Below are 18964 nucleotides of genomic sequence, written 5' to 3'. Positions count from 1 at the left end.
TGTCCAGGTCCTTCTGAATGGCAGCACAATCCTCCAGTGTATCAGCCACTCCTCCCAGTTTTCTGTTGTCTGTAAACTTGCTGAGGGTGCACTGTGTCCCAGCACCCTGGTCATTAATGAAGATGTTAAACAGTACTGGCCCCAGTATCAACCCTTGGAGTACACCACTAGTGACTTGACTCCAATTGGACTTTGTGCCACTGATCACAACCCTCTAGGCCTGGCTGGGTTCACTTATCTAACTCATACTTTGTCAGCTTGTCCATGAGAATGTTATGGGAGACAGTGTCAAAAGCTGTACTAAAGTCAAGGTAAACAACATCCACTGTTCTCCCCTCATCCATCAAGCTAGTTAACTCATTGTAGAAGGCTATCAGGTTGGTTAAGCATGATTTCCCCTTCATAAATCCATGATGACTACTCTCGATCAACTTCTTGTCCTTCATGTATTTGGAAATGGTTTCCATGAGGATTTTCTCCATCACCTTCCCAGGGACTGAGGTCAGGTTGACGGGCCTGTAGTTCCCTGAATCATTTGAAGTCAGTTGTGACATTTGCCCTCTTCCAGTCTTCAGGAACTTTTTCCAGTCACCATGGCCTTTCAAAGATAATTGAGAGAAGCCTCGCAATAGTATCAGCCAGGTCCCTCAGCACTTGTGGGTACAAGTCATCAGGCCCCATGGACTTACATATGTTCTATTTGTTTAAATGCTCCTGAACCTGGTCTTCCTCTGCCAAGAGTAAGCCTTCCTCTTTCCAGACTTTTTGCTCTGGTCTCAGGCATTCCTGAAGTGCAGTCTTACCAGTAAAGACTGAGGTACAGAAGGCACTGAGTACCTTGGCCTTTTCCGTGTCCTCTGTCAGCGTTTCCCCTGCACTATTCAGCAGCAGGCCCATGTTTTCCCTAGTCTTTTTGTCTTATACCTGTAGACTCTTTTCCTGCTGCTCTTCACATCCCTTGCCAGATTCAATACCAGGTTGACCTTGACTTTCCTAACCCTATCTCTGCAAGATCAAACAGCAACTCTATACTCCTGGGTGACCTCCCCTGCTTCCACATCTTATACACCTCCTTTTTATGTCTGAGTTCAGTTAGAAACTCCTTGCTCATCCATGCAGGCCTCCTGCCACATTTGCTGGATTTCCTACTTGTCAGAATGGACCATTCTTGAGTTTGGAGGAGTTGATTCTTGAATATCAACGAGCTTTCATGGACTTCTCTCCAGGGCCATAACCTATGGGATTCTTCCAAGCAGATCTCTAAAGATCTCCTGAAATCCAGGGCTGTAGTCCTGCTTTTTGCCCTGCTCCTTCCTCTTAGGATCCTGAGCTCCATCATCTCATGATCACTGCAGCCAAGGCTGCTTCTGACTTCCACATCCATGACCAGTTCCTCCTTGTTTCTCAGCATCAGGTCCAGCAGAGCATCATTCCTTGTTGGCTCCTTAATCACTCGTGCCAGCAAGTTGTCATCAATGTACTCTAGAAAACCCCTAGATCACTTGAGCCCTAATGTATTGTTCTTCCAGCAGGTATCAGGTGGTCCCCCATAAGGACCAGGCTTCTTCCCGTTGTTTGAAGAAGGCCTCATCTACTTCCTAATCAAGAAGTCTAAAGCAGATACCCACTACAACAGCACCTGTGTTGGTCTGCCCACTGATCTTGACCCATAAGCTCTCGACTGGCTCCCAACCTGTGCCAAGGCAGACCCCTGTGCATTCCAGCTGCTCTCTCACACAAAGGGCAACTCCCTCTCCTTGCCTTCCCAGCCTGTCCTTCCTGAAAAGCCTGTATCCCTCCACTGCAGCACTCCAGTCACGTGACCTATCCCACCATATCTCCATGATCCCAATGAGGTAATAGCCCTATAACCACACACAAACTTCTAACTGCTCCTCTTCGTTGTCCGTGCTGCCTGCATTAGTGTTGTGGCATTTCAGAGAGGCACCTAAGTGTGCTGATTCTCCTGTACAGGGTTGAGAGGTTTTCCCTTAAGGCTTTTCTGTAGGCACTTCATTCTTTACATGCTTATGCTTGAAGTGACTCCACTTTAGCTGTTTTGTTGATTGCTATGTCCCTCCTGTTCCCATCACCCCAGGTCCTTGGCGTGCCTACCACATTTACAACCTCCTTTTTTGTTGAGGAATCACTCCCCCATCCATTTCTAGTTTAAAGCTCTGCTTAGCGGTTGGCCAGCCTGTTGACAAAGATACTTCTCCCTGTTCAGTCAGGTGGATCCCTTCTCTTCCAAGCAGCTGGTGACCCTCAGAGAGGTCCCATGGCCATAGAAACTGAATCCCTGCGGCCAACAACAGCAGTGCAATGAATAGTTAACCCACAGGATCTGTCAAGTCCTCCTCTGGCCCATCCACCTCACCAGCAGGATTGAGGAGAGCGCTGCCTGTGCCCCATGCCCTTGACCACTTCCCCCAGAACCCTGTAGTCATGCTTCGTACTTCCTAGCTCACCCCTGGCAGTATCATTTGTGCCTACGTGGAAGAGCAGCAGGGGGAGGGACAGATGAGCCTCAGTAGCCTCTCTACAACATCCTGAATGCGTGCTCCTAGCAAGCAGCAAATCTACTCAGATGACAAATCAGGTCAACAGACATGGGCCCCATCCCCTGCAGTTACTTTCACTCCTCACACTTGTTAATGGCCTTTGAGATCTGAAAGGTGCCATCTGCCAGGGCTGGAAGTTAGGAAAAGTTGCAAGTCTTTTAGTTTCCATGGCTTCGCAATTATTTCCCCGTTAGGTTGGGATGCCACACTTGGATATAGCAAGGGAGGCAGTCAATGGGAATTTGAATTTCCAGTGCAATGTGCTAACCATGCTCGCTGTTGTTCCAGAAGGCCTGGGGGCTCCTGGAGGTGACAGGCTGGCTGGCAAGAGGCTTGTATGGGGGAAGGGAAGAGAAGATAGATCTGGGGCAGAGCAGCTCCTATGCCATGAACAGGTCATGGAGTTCCAATGCTCCTCTCAGCAAGGGCTCTCCTGAGCACTGTTCTTTCTCTCCTGTCTGCCACAAAGAGTGGCTTGATGCTTTTGAAAGACAGTTCCATTTTATTCTTCCATACTGGGGAAAATGCTATTTAATCACCTTTCTAAAATATTCCAAGGTAGCCAAGTAATAGGTGCTACATGACTGCATTTCCAAATAACTGCCTTCAAGAAGCCCTGGGTTTGTTCCATATCATCAAAATCTGTAACTTCAGGTCCACAAACTCCTCCTTGAAAGGTCCCAGGACTTTGAAAACTAAAGAAAGAAGTATCTACAGGAAACTGCTGAGATAAGCCTCAATACAAACACGTTGTGAGCATGGACTGCTTGTCACTTAGTGATTCCATGCCTGTCAAAACACAGCAGATAAACATACTTTGTTTATCCTACAGTGAAAGATGGGGCTTTTTTCTGAGTGTAAATCTCAGCTTCATAAAATAATCACTGGCACCTCTGTGGTAGACTGGCCTCATGACAAGCAGAAATGGCAGACACAGCACATAATAAAGACAAGAAAGTTTACAGTGCTGGTGCAGTGTTAGTATTCAAGACAAGGACACATTAAAAACCCCTGCTTTAGAACTGAAATGCAAATGCATCCATATTTTTAAAGGTTTTATTTTGCCATCAGGAACAGGAACAAGAAAACCCCTTTTAAATGTTATTTATAGTCCAATCCTTTAGAGTTCTATTGCAACAGATGTGATACTTGGTCTCATTTTCTTCCTGGGGGACATAGCTGAATGGGATTTCCTGCAGAGTAAAAATCTGTAATTGGACTTAGTCTAGCACTGATTGTAAATTGTGCTGCTTTTTACTAGATGTAACTGAAAGAGAACTGATCTTCAAGAAATGCCCAGATGGTCCACTCAGAGTGGATCATTTACAGAGTACAGGTATGGGAGTATGACAATCAAACAGGCAGAAAGATACAACCTCACATCCATGCTGAGCAAGGTGGGGATGAAAGATGGCTTCAGAAAAGGTCAAAATGACTTCATCAGTATGACAGAGGAAAATGACTGCTTTTATCAAAATTCTTTTTATAACCATTTGTCAGAGGTCAATCCACTTGAGGTCAACAAGTCAGGCGTTGTGATGCTGTGAAACCTTGTTTCTACCGTTCTGGTTGCAGCAATTCACTATTCGTAATTTCGTCTCACTGTTTCTACCTGGCACAACAAAACCAAGAACACTTCTTCTTTGGCCAATTTGCTACCCTTTGAAACTCCCTCTCTCTTACTAAACAGGATCTTGCAGCAGCTGGAATATACCACAGATAGTGTCTACACAGTTTGGCTACCCTTTCTTCATTTTCCTGTATTTTTGGCCAATCTTTGTAGCTTGTACTACCAGTAACTGTTGTTTGGGCTTTTTTCTTCTCCTACTCATTTAGCTAAAAACCAGACAACAGCAGTTTCAGATACATAGCAGAAACATTTCTTAAGCACATAACTAAACATAATAGTGTCTAATACATTTCTGAAGCAAGAAAATAAGATGGGTATTCCAGGCACAAAACCTGCACGCACTTAAAACACATGAAAAAAAGAGGCACATATATCACTCTTGAAACCTTGTATGGCATATACACCAGTCAGATTCAAAATGAATATAAGCACAAAAACGTAATTTTAGTTCAAAATATGGACTTGTACTCTTTATACTGATGCTTTTTCAGTATAGGTTGACTGCATGCTGGTAATTGGTTTACTCTGCATGTGTCATACTAGTGGGCAGAGGCCATTCCTAACTAACCATAAACGTAGCAGAAAAGACATATAATGATCGCAAAGGAAATTTATCAATGCAGTTTAATCTAAGTCACACAGATAAGAGCAGAGTAAACGAGCAGAATTGCTAATTACACTGGTTTAAAGTAAAACGTTTGTGTACATGCAACTGTTTTGTATTACACCTTTGCTAATACCCAATTTTACATGTTCTGCTGTTTTGGCTCTCTACTCCAATACAACAAACAGTTTCAATAAAAGAAATTCTTACAAGCAAAGCTTCCAAGCAGTACTGCAGCTTTTGGTGGATGATCCAAACTCCCTCAATCCATCACAGAGGAATAATAAGCTCAGTACAGTGTAGGACCTGTAGGTATCCAAAGCACCTTCACCTCCTCTGCTAGGAGCAGCAGTCTCTTAAAACAACATCCACCAGTTCAAATGAGTCTAGTGTTCACTCTTATTTAATCACTTATTTTAGGTGACTGTGTAAATACCATCTGAGCTTACTTTGTGATCTGCTTTCTGAAACAGAAGAGCAAAAATGTAAAATATCACAAAATAAGGGCTTTATGTGACCTGAGGGCCACAAGTATTCAAATCCTCCCCCTCTCAAATTTAACCACAAGATGAATGAGACTAACAGCTTATTTCAATATTCCCTTTTAGCCATATCTTTGAGTTTATTTTCTATTCAGTTCCCCAGTTTGTAGAGTAAAAAGAAAAGGAAGCTGTAAAATTATTTCAACATGTCCCTTGCCAACGCAGGATGGTTGAATTCTTTTCCTACATTTTTGCAGGCCAAACACCAAGGCTGTGGAGGACACCTGTGTGAGAAAGGCGTACTGGCCTTCCCGTTTCAGGACATACACCCACTAACAATGGCCTTGAATAGAGGAGGTCTCTCTCTCTCCAAGTTCTGAAAGCCGGTGACAGAGAGAAGTAGGAATAAATGAGGGAACACTCACATAAATACAAGAAGAGGATGTAGGGAAGAAAAGGGAGGTGCAAACATTTCTACATTTCCAAAAGTATTCATTGCCTCACAGATCGCCACAGATCCTGACTGAAGACACATCTTAACTCTTCTCTCCCTCAGGATTTCAGGTACTGTAAATATTCATATCAAAATAACTAGCTTTACTTTGGAAGTCTTAAAAATTCACATTGAATTCTTTGGAACAGAGTGGTTAAATGATGGCGTAAAAGTCACACAGGGGAAGTAAGTGCTCATTTTTTAGTACAAAGTGTAACCCTTAGGAAAACCCTGTGCCAAGGCACAGTGGTCAGAATGCAAGCCCAGGCTGGGCAAAACCTACACAGCCTAGGAGGACAGAAAGTTTCCTCACCTGTAGGAATTGTGTCTTAACCACCAGGCTACCAGTCGATTTAGGATCAGAGGACTGAGAACAGGCTGCAGGACTGTAGAGAATACAGTCTCCTATATTCTCCTACTGTGTAGGAGAATACACTCCTACTGATCCTGCAATTGAACACACAAGACAGCATGACTCTGTAGACCAGTGTTTTGGATGCTCAGCATGCAGCATATTGGTTCAAGCTTCTGCTTTATTAATATCGAATAACTACTGGATCAGACATCCAGACTTTTCCTTTCCCAGATGACCAAAGTGGCTAGTAGACCAGTGAACCTCACAGAAACACACACGTGTTCTCTCTCTCAAGCCTGAGAAATGCTTGATTGCTCCATGCAGATTCAGTTCAGGTACTTTCTGGGAACAGGAGATGGAGATGTCGGTTTGAAATTCTTCAGGCAAAAATGTTCAGCTCAGTCCTGTTCCCTAGATATGCTTTGGGAGTATCAGCATCTCCAGGCACAGCAGTAAGAGATACCTGATTTGAAGGTCCTAAAAATGCTTAGGTATGAGCTAGGCTGCAGGGTGCTCACCTCTGAAGCACTCCTGAGAATGCTTCAAAGCAGTTGTGGAGCCCTGGAAAGCTTTGAAATCAAAACTCGAGGATCCCAGATGGTCCAGGCATCTCTAACACTGTATGGCAGCTGGCTTTGAGGATGGCAGTTTTTGATTTAAGCGTGTAAATTGTGGGTGAAGATAGATTTAAATGTCCAGTTGCTTTTGTTGATCTAATGCTTAACCTTTCACCTGATGCCATCTTACACTGACTTTAATACACGTTTTAGTATACCTTATACTGGTGAACACAATGAAAATTTCTGAATTTATCCTAATATTTGTCAACAGTATTAGATTAATCTAAAATATGCTAATAAGAAGCACAGGTTTGTTCTGGATCCATGTATGGAAAATCAGTTTAATCCTGGGGTTGGTTTTTTTGTTTGCTTTGGTTTTGTCCTGTAAAAACATACTTGGAAAAAGCAGCAGAACAAGGATGGGAAATCTGCAGGTTCTGATAAGCCAGCAGAAAACCAGGGAAAATTTTTTGTTGTTTAAAACAGGAACTATTTGGGGTTGTATGTAAGATACAAGAGTTTACTTGAAAAACAGTAATTAACAAATCCAGCTACAGCTTCCAAATGTGGGTTTACCGACACCAAGAACATATAAAAATCTACAGATCTCTAGTAGCCTTCAAGATACATGTAGTGAATCACATGAATTCACCATGCCTTTTTCAGCAGAAAATAATAGCATAGGAAATTTAAAGAAATAGGAAAAAGCCCAAAGCAGCACAGAGAGAAATGATTCTGTTTCACTCCCTCAGAATCGAAGAATAATTCTATGAAACTTAAGCAAATGGGTTTTTGAAACAAGTTTGGTCTGTGAAAACATTTCTACCTAAAATCGTGCTCATCTGATGAAGAATAAATAAAAAAGCTTAGGACATTGAGGAGCGACGGGGAAGGGAGAAATAATGCAGGTCTTAAAAGAGACCTACTAGCTGACTGTACTTGGTCTCTATGCAGTATTTCACCCATTACAGGGACACCCTCACACTGTATTTGAGAGGGTGCAGGCAATCTCCAACTAGCAGCTTTGTATTTTTTAAAAGAAGTGAAGAAGCAGTCATCACCTCTCTCTGACACTCATTTGTCTCAGGCTGTATCAATGGAGACTCTCTCCGTGTCAACCAACAGCTTCTCTCTGGACCTTTACAAAAAGCTGAATGAAACTTCCAAAGGCCAAAACATTTTCTTTTCTCCTTGGAGTATTGCAACTGCTCTCGCCATGGTCTACCTGGGTGCAAAAGGTGACACTGCAACCCAGATGACTGAGGTAAGCTCTGACATTAGCAGTATATCACCTTACAGGTGGTTCCCCCATAAATTGCATTATTCTTCTGCCTATGGGGAACAGAAAGGAACAACATGGGAGATCAGTGACCTGCCATAATGTTGGGTACCGGAAATAACCCCACTCACGCTGCTGGCAGTCCTGCAGGTCACTGTTCTTCCACTTCATTTCCACGATCTCCCTGCTCTGCACTACCCCTACATTTAGCTTACACTTACAGTTCCCAGAGCATTGCAAGGGGTCTGCCAGAGGGAAGTTATTGACATTAGAGACTACTGCTGGTCTTGCTTGGAACTCTACCTTCTATTTTAATTGCCTTTTGAACAGAATAATTCACCTGATATAGTGCTCAAATAGTAATATAGAGACAGCTTTATTAACAAAATTAATACGGAGCTAAGATAATCTAGAAAAAGGAGTGCCAGAGATAAAACCACTGCTTCTAGACCCCAGCTGGTTCTGGAAGCAGTGTATCTGCTTTCTCATACTCCATACCAAAGTTAGTAAGCTCTCCTGAACACGTGCTGGGCTGCACAGGAGCAGTACAAAACCTTTGCTTGTGACATAGTTAGTCCATAAATAAGGTAATCCTCCCACGAATAATGGAGACATACTAGTACTGAAAATATGATATCACTTATGCCCGCTTTAGCGGAACTTTTCAGTCTTGTACTCTTTTAGGTTATATGCATTTACTTAAACCCATTAAATGTGTAATTTTACATTTCTGTCCCAGTAGTAAGACTCTGAAGTGCACTATGCTCTTTGTTGTGCTTGGTCATGATCTGAAAATAAATTCCATGTAGCCAAGCATGAACTGACCATTTATCTAAATAAATTCATATTTGAGCCACAATATTGATCTATTATTAAGCATTTAATGTGACTAAAATCTATATAATAATGATACAGTTGTAGAGATTATATCAAGAGTAAGGTCTTGTCCTCAGTAACTTTTAATAGACTAACTCTCATTGGGCATGATTGGTGAATTACCATAAAAAATTAACATAATTACATAACCCTTGGGCACATTTATCTTCAAAAAACAAGCTGTCTTTATGAACATTTATCATCATCACAGGTTCTTCATTTTAACCAGACTGCAGGAGAAGAAGGTTCGTCTGAGACAACAAGGCCTTCTCTGGGGAGACCAAAGAAAAGAAAGATGGTATTTATTACAACAAAAAACTCAGAGAAAAAAATCTCTGAGAAAGGGACAGTTCATCACAACTACTGCTTTAGCCTTCTAACATTTGCTTGTCTTCAGTCTATATCTACTTTCTCACTTCAGTAAGAACTATATATAGAAAGAGAAAAAGTGAACAAGCAGACAACGTTACCATAAAACTCATGAACTCGGGCCTTCAAAAGCAGAACTGAGACACTAACAGCATTTTGATTGGCCCTAATACTGTGTTACTTGGTTGTAGCTGGTCTCTGGCAATATCAACAAATCAATTGTCCTAATGTGCTTAGGACAATTCTATCTCTTATCAGCTTCAGGGTTTTTTTTCTGTAGTGAAAAAAACAACTACTGCATTCGCACCTGAATGCAGCCCTCCCAATAAACCCAATAAACTCCCTTCCACCTTTTTCATGTATGGACACATCAGGCAAACAAAATTCCCCTTTAAGCTAACACATGCTGATTCACCCTTGTTCATCAGCTCCCCAGAGACTTGCCACCAGGAGGAACTGCCCAGATCTTTTTCATCAAATGAGCTCCCTAAGCACCGAAAGGCCTGTAAGCTCAAACAAGCCATGTTTCTTTAGCATAGAAACTAAAAGAAAGCTCAAAGAAACTAGATTAGACAAACTGGAAATAAAAGGGGGTAGGAGTTTATATCATTCTCTCCCTAGGTGGTGGGGGATGAATCTTCAAGATGAATCATTACATCCACATTCATTTTAGCAAGTCACTGACTTTCTGAGTTGTAGCAAAGTCTGCCTAATCTGGTCGTTCAGACATCTCCCTCCATTGCCTCTTCAGTCTATTCCCATCCCCTTGCAAAACCCAACCTCTCCTATCCTGTGTCCTCTGGCTCCCAAATTCTTTCCCAGGTGTCCTTCCTAGCAGCCCATGTCTCAGCATGAGTGAGAAAAAACCAGAGCAAGGAATGCCACTTGACCAACCTTATGACAAGTCACCATGAGTCAGTGGCACAGACTCTGAGTGTCTCACGTGCTGGGCGTGGTATATGCCATGGAGGAGGAGACTGCACCCAAGCAGCTGGAAGGGAGCAGCTGACAGGTAGCAGCTTATTCCTCCATTAGCAAAGCAACAGCTGGCAACAGCTGGCAAGCAAGCTCATGCTCCCTAAAACCATCAACATTGACATCCAGGACAAGCTTCCTCCAAAATCCAAACAGCAACAGCAAACTTAATGTGAAACAGAGAAAATCTGAATAGTTGGTAAGTCCATGCCCTGACATTAGTGTCTGTCAGAACAGAGCACCTCCTCAAAAGCCACAAGGCTGCCTTGATGGGTCCCTGTGACACTGAAAATCGGGCCTGACCATGACTGACATGAGGAGATTCAACTTCCTGGGTGCACCATCAGCTGATGTCCCCAAAGGCCTACAGAGCACTGCAGAAACAGATCATCGCCCTACAGACAGAAAACAATTTGTCCAGTTATACGTAGTGCTGCAAACATGCAACGTACTCACAAAAGAGCTCCGTCCCTGAAATTCCTTTTTAATTAAAACAACCTGGGCATTTTAAATAACCACAGCTGGTGCAACACTTTAGCCAGAAAAAAAAATATTCCATATTAATTGGTGTCTCTTTCCAAGGATCCTGAGCACAAGCAAGCTGAAAACATCCACTCTGGCTTCAAGGAGCTCCTGTCTGTCATCAACAAACCCAGAAGCACCTACTTGCTGAAGAGTGCCAACCGACTATATGAGGAAAAGACGTACCCGTTACTGCCCGTGAGTTGAACTTAAGAATATTTTGACATTAAGAGGGATTGTCAACAGAGATGATAAAGATATCCCAAATGATAGCACTGCGGTTTCAGTGAGAACATGAGGACAGCCATACAAGGCTAGCCTTCCACAGACAAGAGGTCCATTTGTCTCCAACAGTGGTCAACAGTTTAGGAAGCGTATGGTAACAAGGCACGCTGTGTAGTGGTGCTTCTCCAGAATCTGATCTGGTCACCAAGCAATCTGCAGCTCAGGGGCTTCGTGAACCAGAGGGCACGTCTACTTAATAGTCCTTGACAAGCCATTTTTTCATGAATTTGCCTTTTGAATCTACCACAGCCCTCAGCACCAGGAGTTCCACAGCTGAACTTTATATTGTAGGAAGTGCCTGTGTTTTTTGAGCCTGCTGTTGGCATCATTATTGGTTCATTTTTCCTCTAAAGGACGCTTCTCCATATCTCTGGTCATCCTCGTCCCCTGTCTCTGTATCTTTTATACTCTAGCATTTCTGAGACTGGGGAGGCCAGAGCTGCATAGAGAACTCAGACAATGGGCACACCATAGCTCTATACAGCGGCATTCTAATATTCTCTCTTTTGTTCCCTACTCCTTTCTTTGTAACTCTTAAAATTGTATTTGCCTTTTTGGCCGCTATTGGGCAGATTTTTTTCATGTAGCTGTCCATTATAGCTTCAACACCTCATTCCTGAACAGTAATAATCATCCTCTGTAGCGTACCCTTCACTGGATCATTTATAAATGTTTTACTATATATATTTTAATGTAAATATTTAGATCTGTATTTTATAGAATAAATACTTTAGCACAGATCCCAGCACATATCCCTGTGGTACTAATAACCCTTCACTGTGAACACTACTTCCTCCTACTCTTGGTTTCCAGTCGTTTAAACAAACAAGACCTAACTCTATAGTCCCGTGGATGCTCAGCCTTTGGTGAGAAGTCTTACAAAATGCCTTTTGGTAATCCAAATAGACTGTAATGGCTCAACCTTCTTACTCACATGCTTCCTGACACCTTCAGAAAACTCCAACAGATTTGTGACTTGACTTCCTATTACAAAATGCTGTTGACACTCCTCCAATACGTCATGTTTATCCATATGCCCCCTAGACCTATTCTATTCATTCGCCCCGTACAGACTCATGAGTTTGTAATTACCTGTATCTTTGAAATCTTTTTAAAAATTGATGTTGTGTTAATCATCTTACAATTTCTTGGAAGGTGGTTTTAAATGAGATTACTGTTCTTTGATCTCGGAGTTTGTTTTGATCTCCTGAGTAATTAGTAATTTGTCCTTCTGAATGCTTCTTGCTCATTTTCTCCATAATCTCATGTACCTATGCTTACAGAGAACCTAGAGGATTTCCTGCTGGGAATCTCCATGAACTGTTTCACAGCAGACAGCAATGCAAACGTTAATTCTGCTTTTCTGCCATGACTTTATTCTACCAGAACATTCCCTTTATACCTGATCCTCTATTGTCCTCACAAACTCTTGGCAGGTTCCTCGCCCCTGAAGCAAACTAAAAGCCTTATTTCAACTTTATATGAGACTGTTCTTCCCTCTTGTACTGAACGCTGCATCACAAAGCAGGAAAAAAGTACCTAAATGATATAAAATGTCATTTTGAGAAATTTTTAAAAAATTGTGAAGAATGTTTGCTTCATGGGGTATTTCAAAATTACAAATTTGCACTTTGGATTTCAAACACAAAAATTTGAAGTATCAGTTTCCTTGAGACTGAAGTTTGATCAGTCCTTACTTAATATTTAGCATAGAATGTATCAGACCTTATTTTAAGGGTTATCCCATTTCAAACAAAATATATTTTCTTCAATTACGTATTAGCAGATTGTATAATCTGTTGAAGTGATTATTTCTAACATTTTTATAACTCGAATTTAACTAAATAAGCATACTTTCCAATTCTATCTTTCAGAAATTCTTACAGCTTGCTACAAGCTATTACAACGCAAAGCCACAAGCTGTGAACTTTAAAACAGCTGCAGAACAAGCCAGGGCACTGATCAATTCGTGGGTTGAAAATGAAACTGAGAGTAAGTACCACTCTGATGGCTTTTTTTCTTGTCTCACTTTCAAATCATTTGTATTTCCGCATTTATTGCTCTTGCAGCCAAGGATCCATAAAAGATGGAAACTTAGGGGAGGTGATGAACAAAGTGCAGTTAAATGGCTTGAAGAATGCCTCTCTCCAAACCTAACTGCTGCTCCTTACAGGGTCCTTCCCTTGATTCTTCATGCCGTAGCCTCTTCTGAGTTATTTCTGTTCAGAGGGAGGCACAGGTAGATTCTGAGTGGCTCCACTCTGATCAGCGAGGGGGTTACTTCTGCATTCTTCAGCTCCTTGCAACTTCACAGAACATCCAAGCTATTCCACTTTACCCACTTTACCCACTTTCCAACGCCATTTACTACCGAAATTGTAATAAATATATTTAACAAAAAAAAATAGATACTTCAAAAGCCATTTTTACCATATGTATACCATGAAAAATGTACAGTAAAAAAAAATCTCCCAAATGCAAACATTTTTGCTAGATAGGTAGGCACAAAGAATGCACAATTAAAATCGGTGAGTTACACAGTCACACTGGAATAACAGTCCTATTTGTCTGATTTTCAAGGGAAAATCCAGGATCTGCTGCCTGCAGGATCTCTCAATTCTCGCACTGTATTGGTCTTAGTAAATGCCATTTATTTCAAAGGCAACTGGGAAAAGAAATTTCTAGAGAAAAATACTTCTGAGACGCCCTTCAGACTGAGCAAGGTAAATTCCTTGTCTATATGCCTATTGTCATATGTCGATATGTCTATTCCTGAAGAACAAGAAACCTCTAAACATTTCACCTGCATTTCATATGCCACTGCAACACTACTCGTAGCTGGGCACATGGTATAAACTCAGTGAGAACGGCAATTGTGAAAATAAGTCATCATTATCTTATTTACACATATCCATGAGAATATGATTTTCACTGTAATTAATAGCTCTTCAGTATCAAGACATGAGAACACCGTGCTTAAGTAGCTTAAGGACAAGAGGAAACTTCCTAAGTACCAAGGTCCCATTTTCAAAAGGGACTGCGTTGCTTTTGAGAGCAATGCTTACACACCTACGTCTCTCTTCTGCTTTTGAGACACAGTCTATACTCTGAGTTCAAGGAAACTGAACCAACTGCTCTTTCCTCACGCACCCTGGGTGTTGCGTAAAACCTCAGAGGAAATTTTCATGGGGGTTCATCATTTTAGCTGAGTGCGTGAGGATGATGTATTCAGTATACACTGAGGGCACGTTACTGAGCTAACAGTATTTAAATGATCGTGCGCTGGTGATTCACAGTAGCTGACTGCATGCATATTTTTGGACTGTGTCAAAGGCAAGCAAAATTATTTGTCAACGGAAGCACGTATCTTGTTTGATACAGATTACAAATGCAAATACCTTTTTTGTATGCCAGGCAATGGGAAGCGATTGTGTCAATGATGTGACTGTGTATCTGAAACCTACTACACTACATGTGCGGTTTTAGGATCCGTCATGGTACATGGTTGTTGTGGTGGGCTGACCTTGGCTGGCTGCCAGCTGCCCACCAAGCTGCTCTATCACTCCCCCTTCTCAACAAGACAGGGGAAGAAAAATAGGATGAAAAACTCATGGGTCGAGACAAGGACAGGGAGATCATTTACCAATTACCATCATGGGCAAAACAGACTCGACTTAGGGAAACTTATTTAATTTATTGCCAATTAATCAGAGTAGGATAATGAGAAATAAGACCAAATATAAAACACCTTCCCCCCACCCCTCCCTTCTTCCCAGGCTCAACTTCACTTCCAACTCTTCTACCTAACCCCCAAAGCAGTGCAGGGGGATGAGGAACAGGGGTTGCGGTGAGTTCATAATGCTTTGTCTCTGCTGCTCCTTCCTCCTCACACTTTTTCCCTGCTCCAGTGTGGGGTCCCACCCACAGGATACAGTCCTTCATGTCCAGTGTGGGTCCTTCCCAAGGGCTTCTTCAAGAACTGCTCCAGCATGGATTCTTACCATGGAGTGCAGTCCTTCAGGAATGGACTGCTACAGCGTGGGTACCCCACAGGTCCCCGCCCCCTGCCACTAAACCTGATCCTGAGTGGGCTCCTTTCCACAGGGTCACAGGTCCTGCCAGGAGCATGCTGCAGCATGGGCTCTCCATGGGTTGCAGCCTCCTTCAGGGCCCATCCACCTGTTCCAGCATGGGATCCTCGATGGGCTGCAGGGTGGATATCTGCACTACCATGGTCTTCACCACAGGCTGCAGGGGAATCTCTGCTCTGGTGCCTGGAGCACCTCCTCCCCCTCCTTCTTCACTGACCTTGGTGTCTGCAGAGTTGTTTCTCTCACATTTTCTCACTCCTCTCTCCCAGCTGCTGTTGTGCAGCAGTTTTTACCCTTTCTTAAATATGTTACCACAGAGACGCTACCAACGTCACTGACTGGCTCAGCTTTGGCCAGTGGTGGGTCCCTCTTGGAGCTGGCTGGAACTGGCTCTGCCTGACATGGAAGTGACTTCTGATGTCTCCTCACAGAAGCCATCCCTGCAGCCTCCCTGCTACCAAAACCTTGCCATGTAAACGTAATACATATTGGTGCAGAGAGGGTTTAATTCAGAGGGTACCTGATACAAAGCCTGCAAACAGATAAACTTTTGCACTCAAATGTAACTCAAATGTAAAGGAGAGAGTGGATTGTCATGGTTTAACCCCAGTCGGCAACCAAGCCCCACACAGCCGCTTGCTCACCCTCCCCCCCCGGTGGGATGGGGGAGAGAATCGGAAGAGTAAAAGTGAGAAAACTCGTGGGTCAAGATAAGAAGTTTAATGATAAAAATAAAATAAAATAACAATAATAAAAAATTGCAATGAAAACAACAAAAAGAGAGAGAGAAACAAAACCCAGGAAAAACAAGTGATGCAACCACTCACCACCCGCTGACCAATGCCCAGCCAGTTCCCGAGCAGCGATCACTGCTCCCTGGCCAACTCCCCCCAGTTTATGTACTGAGCATGACGTCACATGGTATGGAATATCCCTTTGGCCAGTTTGGGTCAGCTGTCCTGGCTGTGCCCCCTCCCAGCTTCTTGTGCACCTCCAGCTTTCTCAGTCAGTAGAGCATGGGAAGCTCAAAAGACCTGGACTTAGTATAAACACTGCTTAGCAACAAATAAAACATCAGTGTGTTATCACATTATTCTCATGCTAAATCCAAAACACAGCACTACGCCAGCTACTAGGAGGAAAAGTAACTCTATCCCAGCTGAAACCAGGACATGGATATATTAGTAAAAGCTCTGTGAACATAATAGAGCATAGGAGTTCAAAAGACTATTGGGTAATCCAATTTCATTTGGTAATCTGGTCCTCTATGGTTTGGGTAAGGGGAAAAGCCAGCACAGGCCACAGAAAATATGGTTCAGAGGCAAAGTGAGATAATCAGTGTTGCCTGGAAGTATAAAATAGGCAAAAGAGCTGATGGCATTCAGGGGAAGAAAGTCAACGTATTTCCCCTCAGTCAAGGTCCTCACTCCAAAAATTTACTATTTGGGAGAAAACATGAAACACTTATAGTAGTTACTTGCTTATCAAAACTAACTCCTTTATTTTAAAATGAGAACTATATTACATGTGACTCAGTTAGCAGGTAGATACCGTATGTATGTGTCTATGCCAATTTTTTGTAAAGATCCCAATGACTTTGAAAAGGGGGCGTATGTGATACTGTCCAAAGGAAAGAGCACTGAGTATCCAAATGCTGCTGAGTCTTGTACTTGTTTGCAAATTTTTGCTTTCAGTTCAATGAAGCAAGTAATCTTTATCATCCATTTTAAGGAATGAAGTAACACTATTTATTTTTTATGTCTGAATTTTTTCACAGACCAAGACTAAACCAGTACAGATGATGTTTCTGAGAGATACATTTTTGATAAGCCATGAAACAACCATGAAATTCAAAATCATTGAGCTGCCATATGTGGAAAACGAACTCAGCATGTTCATTCTCCTACCAGATGACATCAATGATAACACTACTGGTCTGGAGCTGGTAACACTGACCTACTGTTGTATCACATACACTATGAGACAGTAACAGAAACAGATGAAAAGAGTGAGGAAGAACGAGCTTCAAAATCACGGTAGAATAGGTTCTGATGCATGCATACTTTGTTTCATAAACTGTAACACCATGATTTCTCAGCTTAGGATTCAGGGCATCTGATAACATTGCAAACATAGTATTTTACTTAGGGATACATCTAAAAACTATGTCCACACAACTGTCTTAGCCTATTTTGTGTCCTCTTTTCTATTGCCAGAATAGCACAAGGAAAGCAAGGACTAAATCTGAATCACCATGCCCTAGAGTTATCTTCTCCTGAGGGCTGTATTAATTCATTTTTATGTCATTCGCAGTCTGGATTTGCACCTGATATTTTGTGGTGAGGTTTCTCAAACTAAGTGCTGACTACCGTGACCCAGAAGGTATCAACAGCTACTCATGACCACACCAGGATCAGTTTCAGATTCTAAACAGATCAAAGCAATCATCTTTTTATTTGTACCTAAGGTCCCATGCGTTCCACTTATTTACCACTACTAAGAGAAAAGTTATCCATATACACACATAGCAAGTGCCTATTAATTGCAATGTGTGACTCATAATGTTAAAAAGCAGTATTCTTCACACCAGAAAAAAAAAAATTTAACTACTCTGAGGGTTCAGGCCTATACCTCACCACCTTTAATAAAATAAATAGGAGTATAAGTCCTATTCATGCCCTATGAATATGGCGCACATTCCAGCTGTACCCACTGCTGGTAGCTGGGCTTTGTTTTACATGTTCTTGATGAGCGTTAAGACACTGGTGTGTGCATGTCTTGTCTCTGTCCTTCGCATTCCAACTATTTTCTTCCTCAACTCATGGCAGGTGGAAAGAGAGCTGACCTATGAGAAATTGGTTGAATGGACCAAATCAGACAATATGATGAAAGCTGAAGTGGATCTATACCTGCCTAAGTTGAAGCTGGAAGAGAATTATGACCTTAAATCCACTTTGAGCAGCATGGGAATACAAAATGCTTTTGACCCAGTTCAGGCTGATTTCACAGGGATGTCAGTGAAGAAGGATCTTTTCATCTCAAAAGTTATTCACAAAGTTTTTGTGGAGGTCAATGAAGAAGGTACTGAGGCAGCAGCTGCCACAGGCGTCCTGGTGCTGAGATCAAAAACACCAACGATGACTTTTAAAGCTGACCACCCCTTTCTCTTCTTCATCAGACACAACAAATCACAAACCACCCTCTTCTTTGGCAGACTCTGCTCACCCTAGTCAGAGTTACTCCTTGCCCTGCAAAGCAGGAGACACTTGCCAGTTCAAAGGCAAATATCAAAACCTGAAACTCCTGTTGCAACTGGGGGAAGTGGGACCCAAACCCTTTCACCATCAGACCACACACCCCAGGGCCTGAGGCACAGCTCCTCCTGTGCTTCTCTCCTACCCCGAAAGGGACAACCATGGCAGCGAGGAATGCACGATGCCTTGCATCCACAGAGCAATCCTGGTTGCCATTCAGACCACGCCATCAAGGGTAGCTCTGTCCTCTAACCACTATTAGTTATGGCATTGCTATCCCTTCCCCTCACAGCACTGTGTACAACTGTATGCTAACACAGGCCCTCTCCTCACCCTCATGACTAGAGACGCTGATTTAGATGTGGTCTTAGCACTTACACCCACCCCACAGCAGTTAGACCCTTCTCCTGTTTATCCCTTGATTAGGTCTTTGCATTACAAATGAAGGCAGACCCTCCCTACCCAAGGCTGTGGCCATTCCCCTGCCTTCCTTCCACATCCCAGCTGTAAGTCTTCATCAGTTCCCAATTTCACCTCAACTGGCTTCATGTCACCCTACTGTTTCCTTAAAAAAAAAAAAAAAAAAAAAAAAAAAAAAAAACCCCCTGGGGGGGTTTTTTGCCTCACT

General features: G+C 42.5%; 1 protein-coding gene across 3 annotated transcripts in view; it reads left to right on the top strand.

Moving 5' to 3' along the window:
* The first annotated feature begins 7772 nt into the window (after positions 1-7772).
* Positions 7773-18964, top strand: part of LOC103898830 (serpin B6) — a 22675-nt gene continuing 11483 nt past the window's right edge. The window contains exons 1-7 of one of the 3 annotated variants that reach the window (XM_009279196.2): positions 7773-7949; positions 9052-9138; positions 10767-10904; positions 12866-12983; positions 13572-13714; positions 16860-17027; positions 17911-18312. In XM_009279196.2, the coding sequence (XP_009277471.1) occupies positions 7782-7949; positions 9052-9138; positions 10767-10904; positions 12866-12983; positions 13572-13714; positions 16860-17027; positions 17911-18312 (1224 nt within the window). In that variant the 5' untranslated portion in view covers positions 7773-7781. Of the gene's footprint in view, positions 7969-9051; positions 9139-10766; positions 10905-12865; positions 12984-13571; positions 13715-16859; positions 17028-17910; positions 18313-18964 lie in introns of those variants that run through there. The other 2 variants (XM_019472040.1, XM_019472039.1) reach the window with 2 other exon arrangements.

This window comes from Aptenodytes forsteri, unplaced genomic scaffold (genome assembly GCF_000699145.1).
Source record: "Aptenodytes forsteri isolate BGI_AS27 unplaced genomic scaffold, ASM69914v1 Scaffold81, whole genome shotgun sequence".
In the NCBI taxonomy this organism is placed as follows: Eukaryota; Metazoa; Chordata; class Aves; order Sphenisciformes; family Spheniscidae; genus Aptenodytes; species Aptenodytes forsteri.
This window is presented reverse-complemented; position numbering and strand designations above follow the sequence as displayed.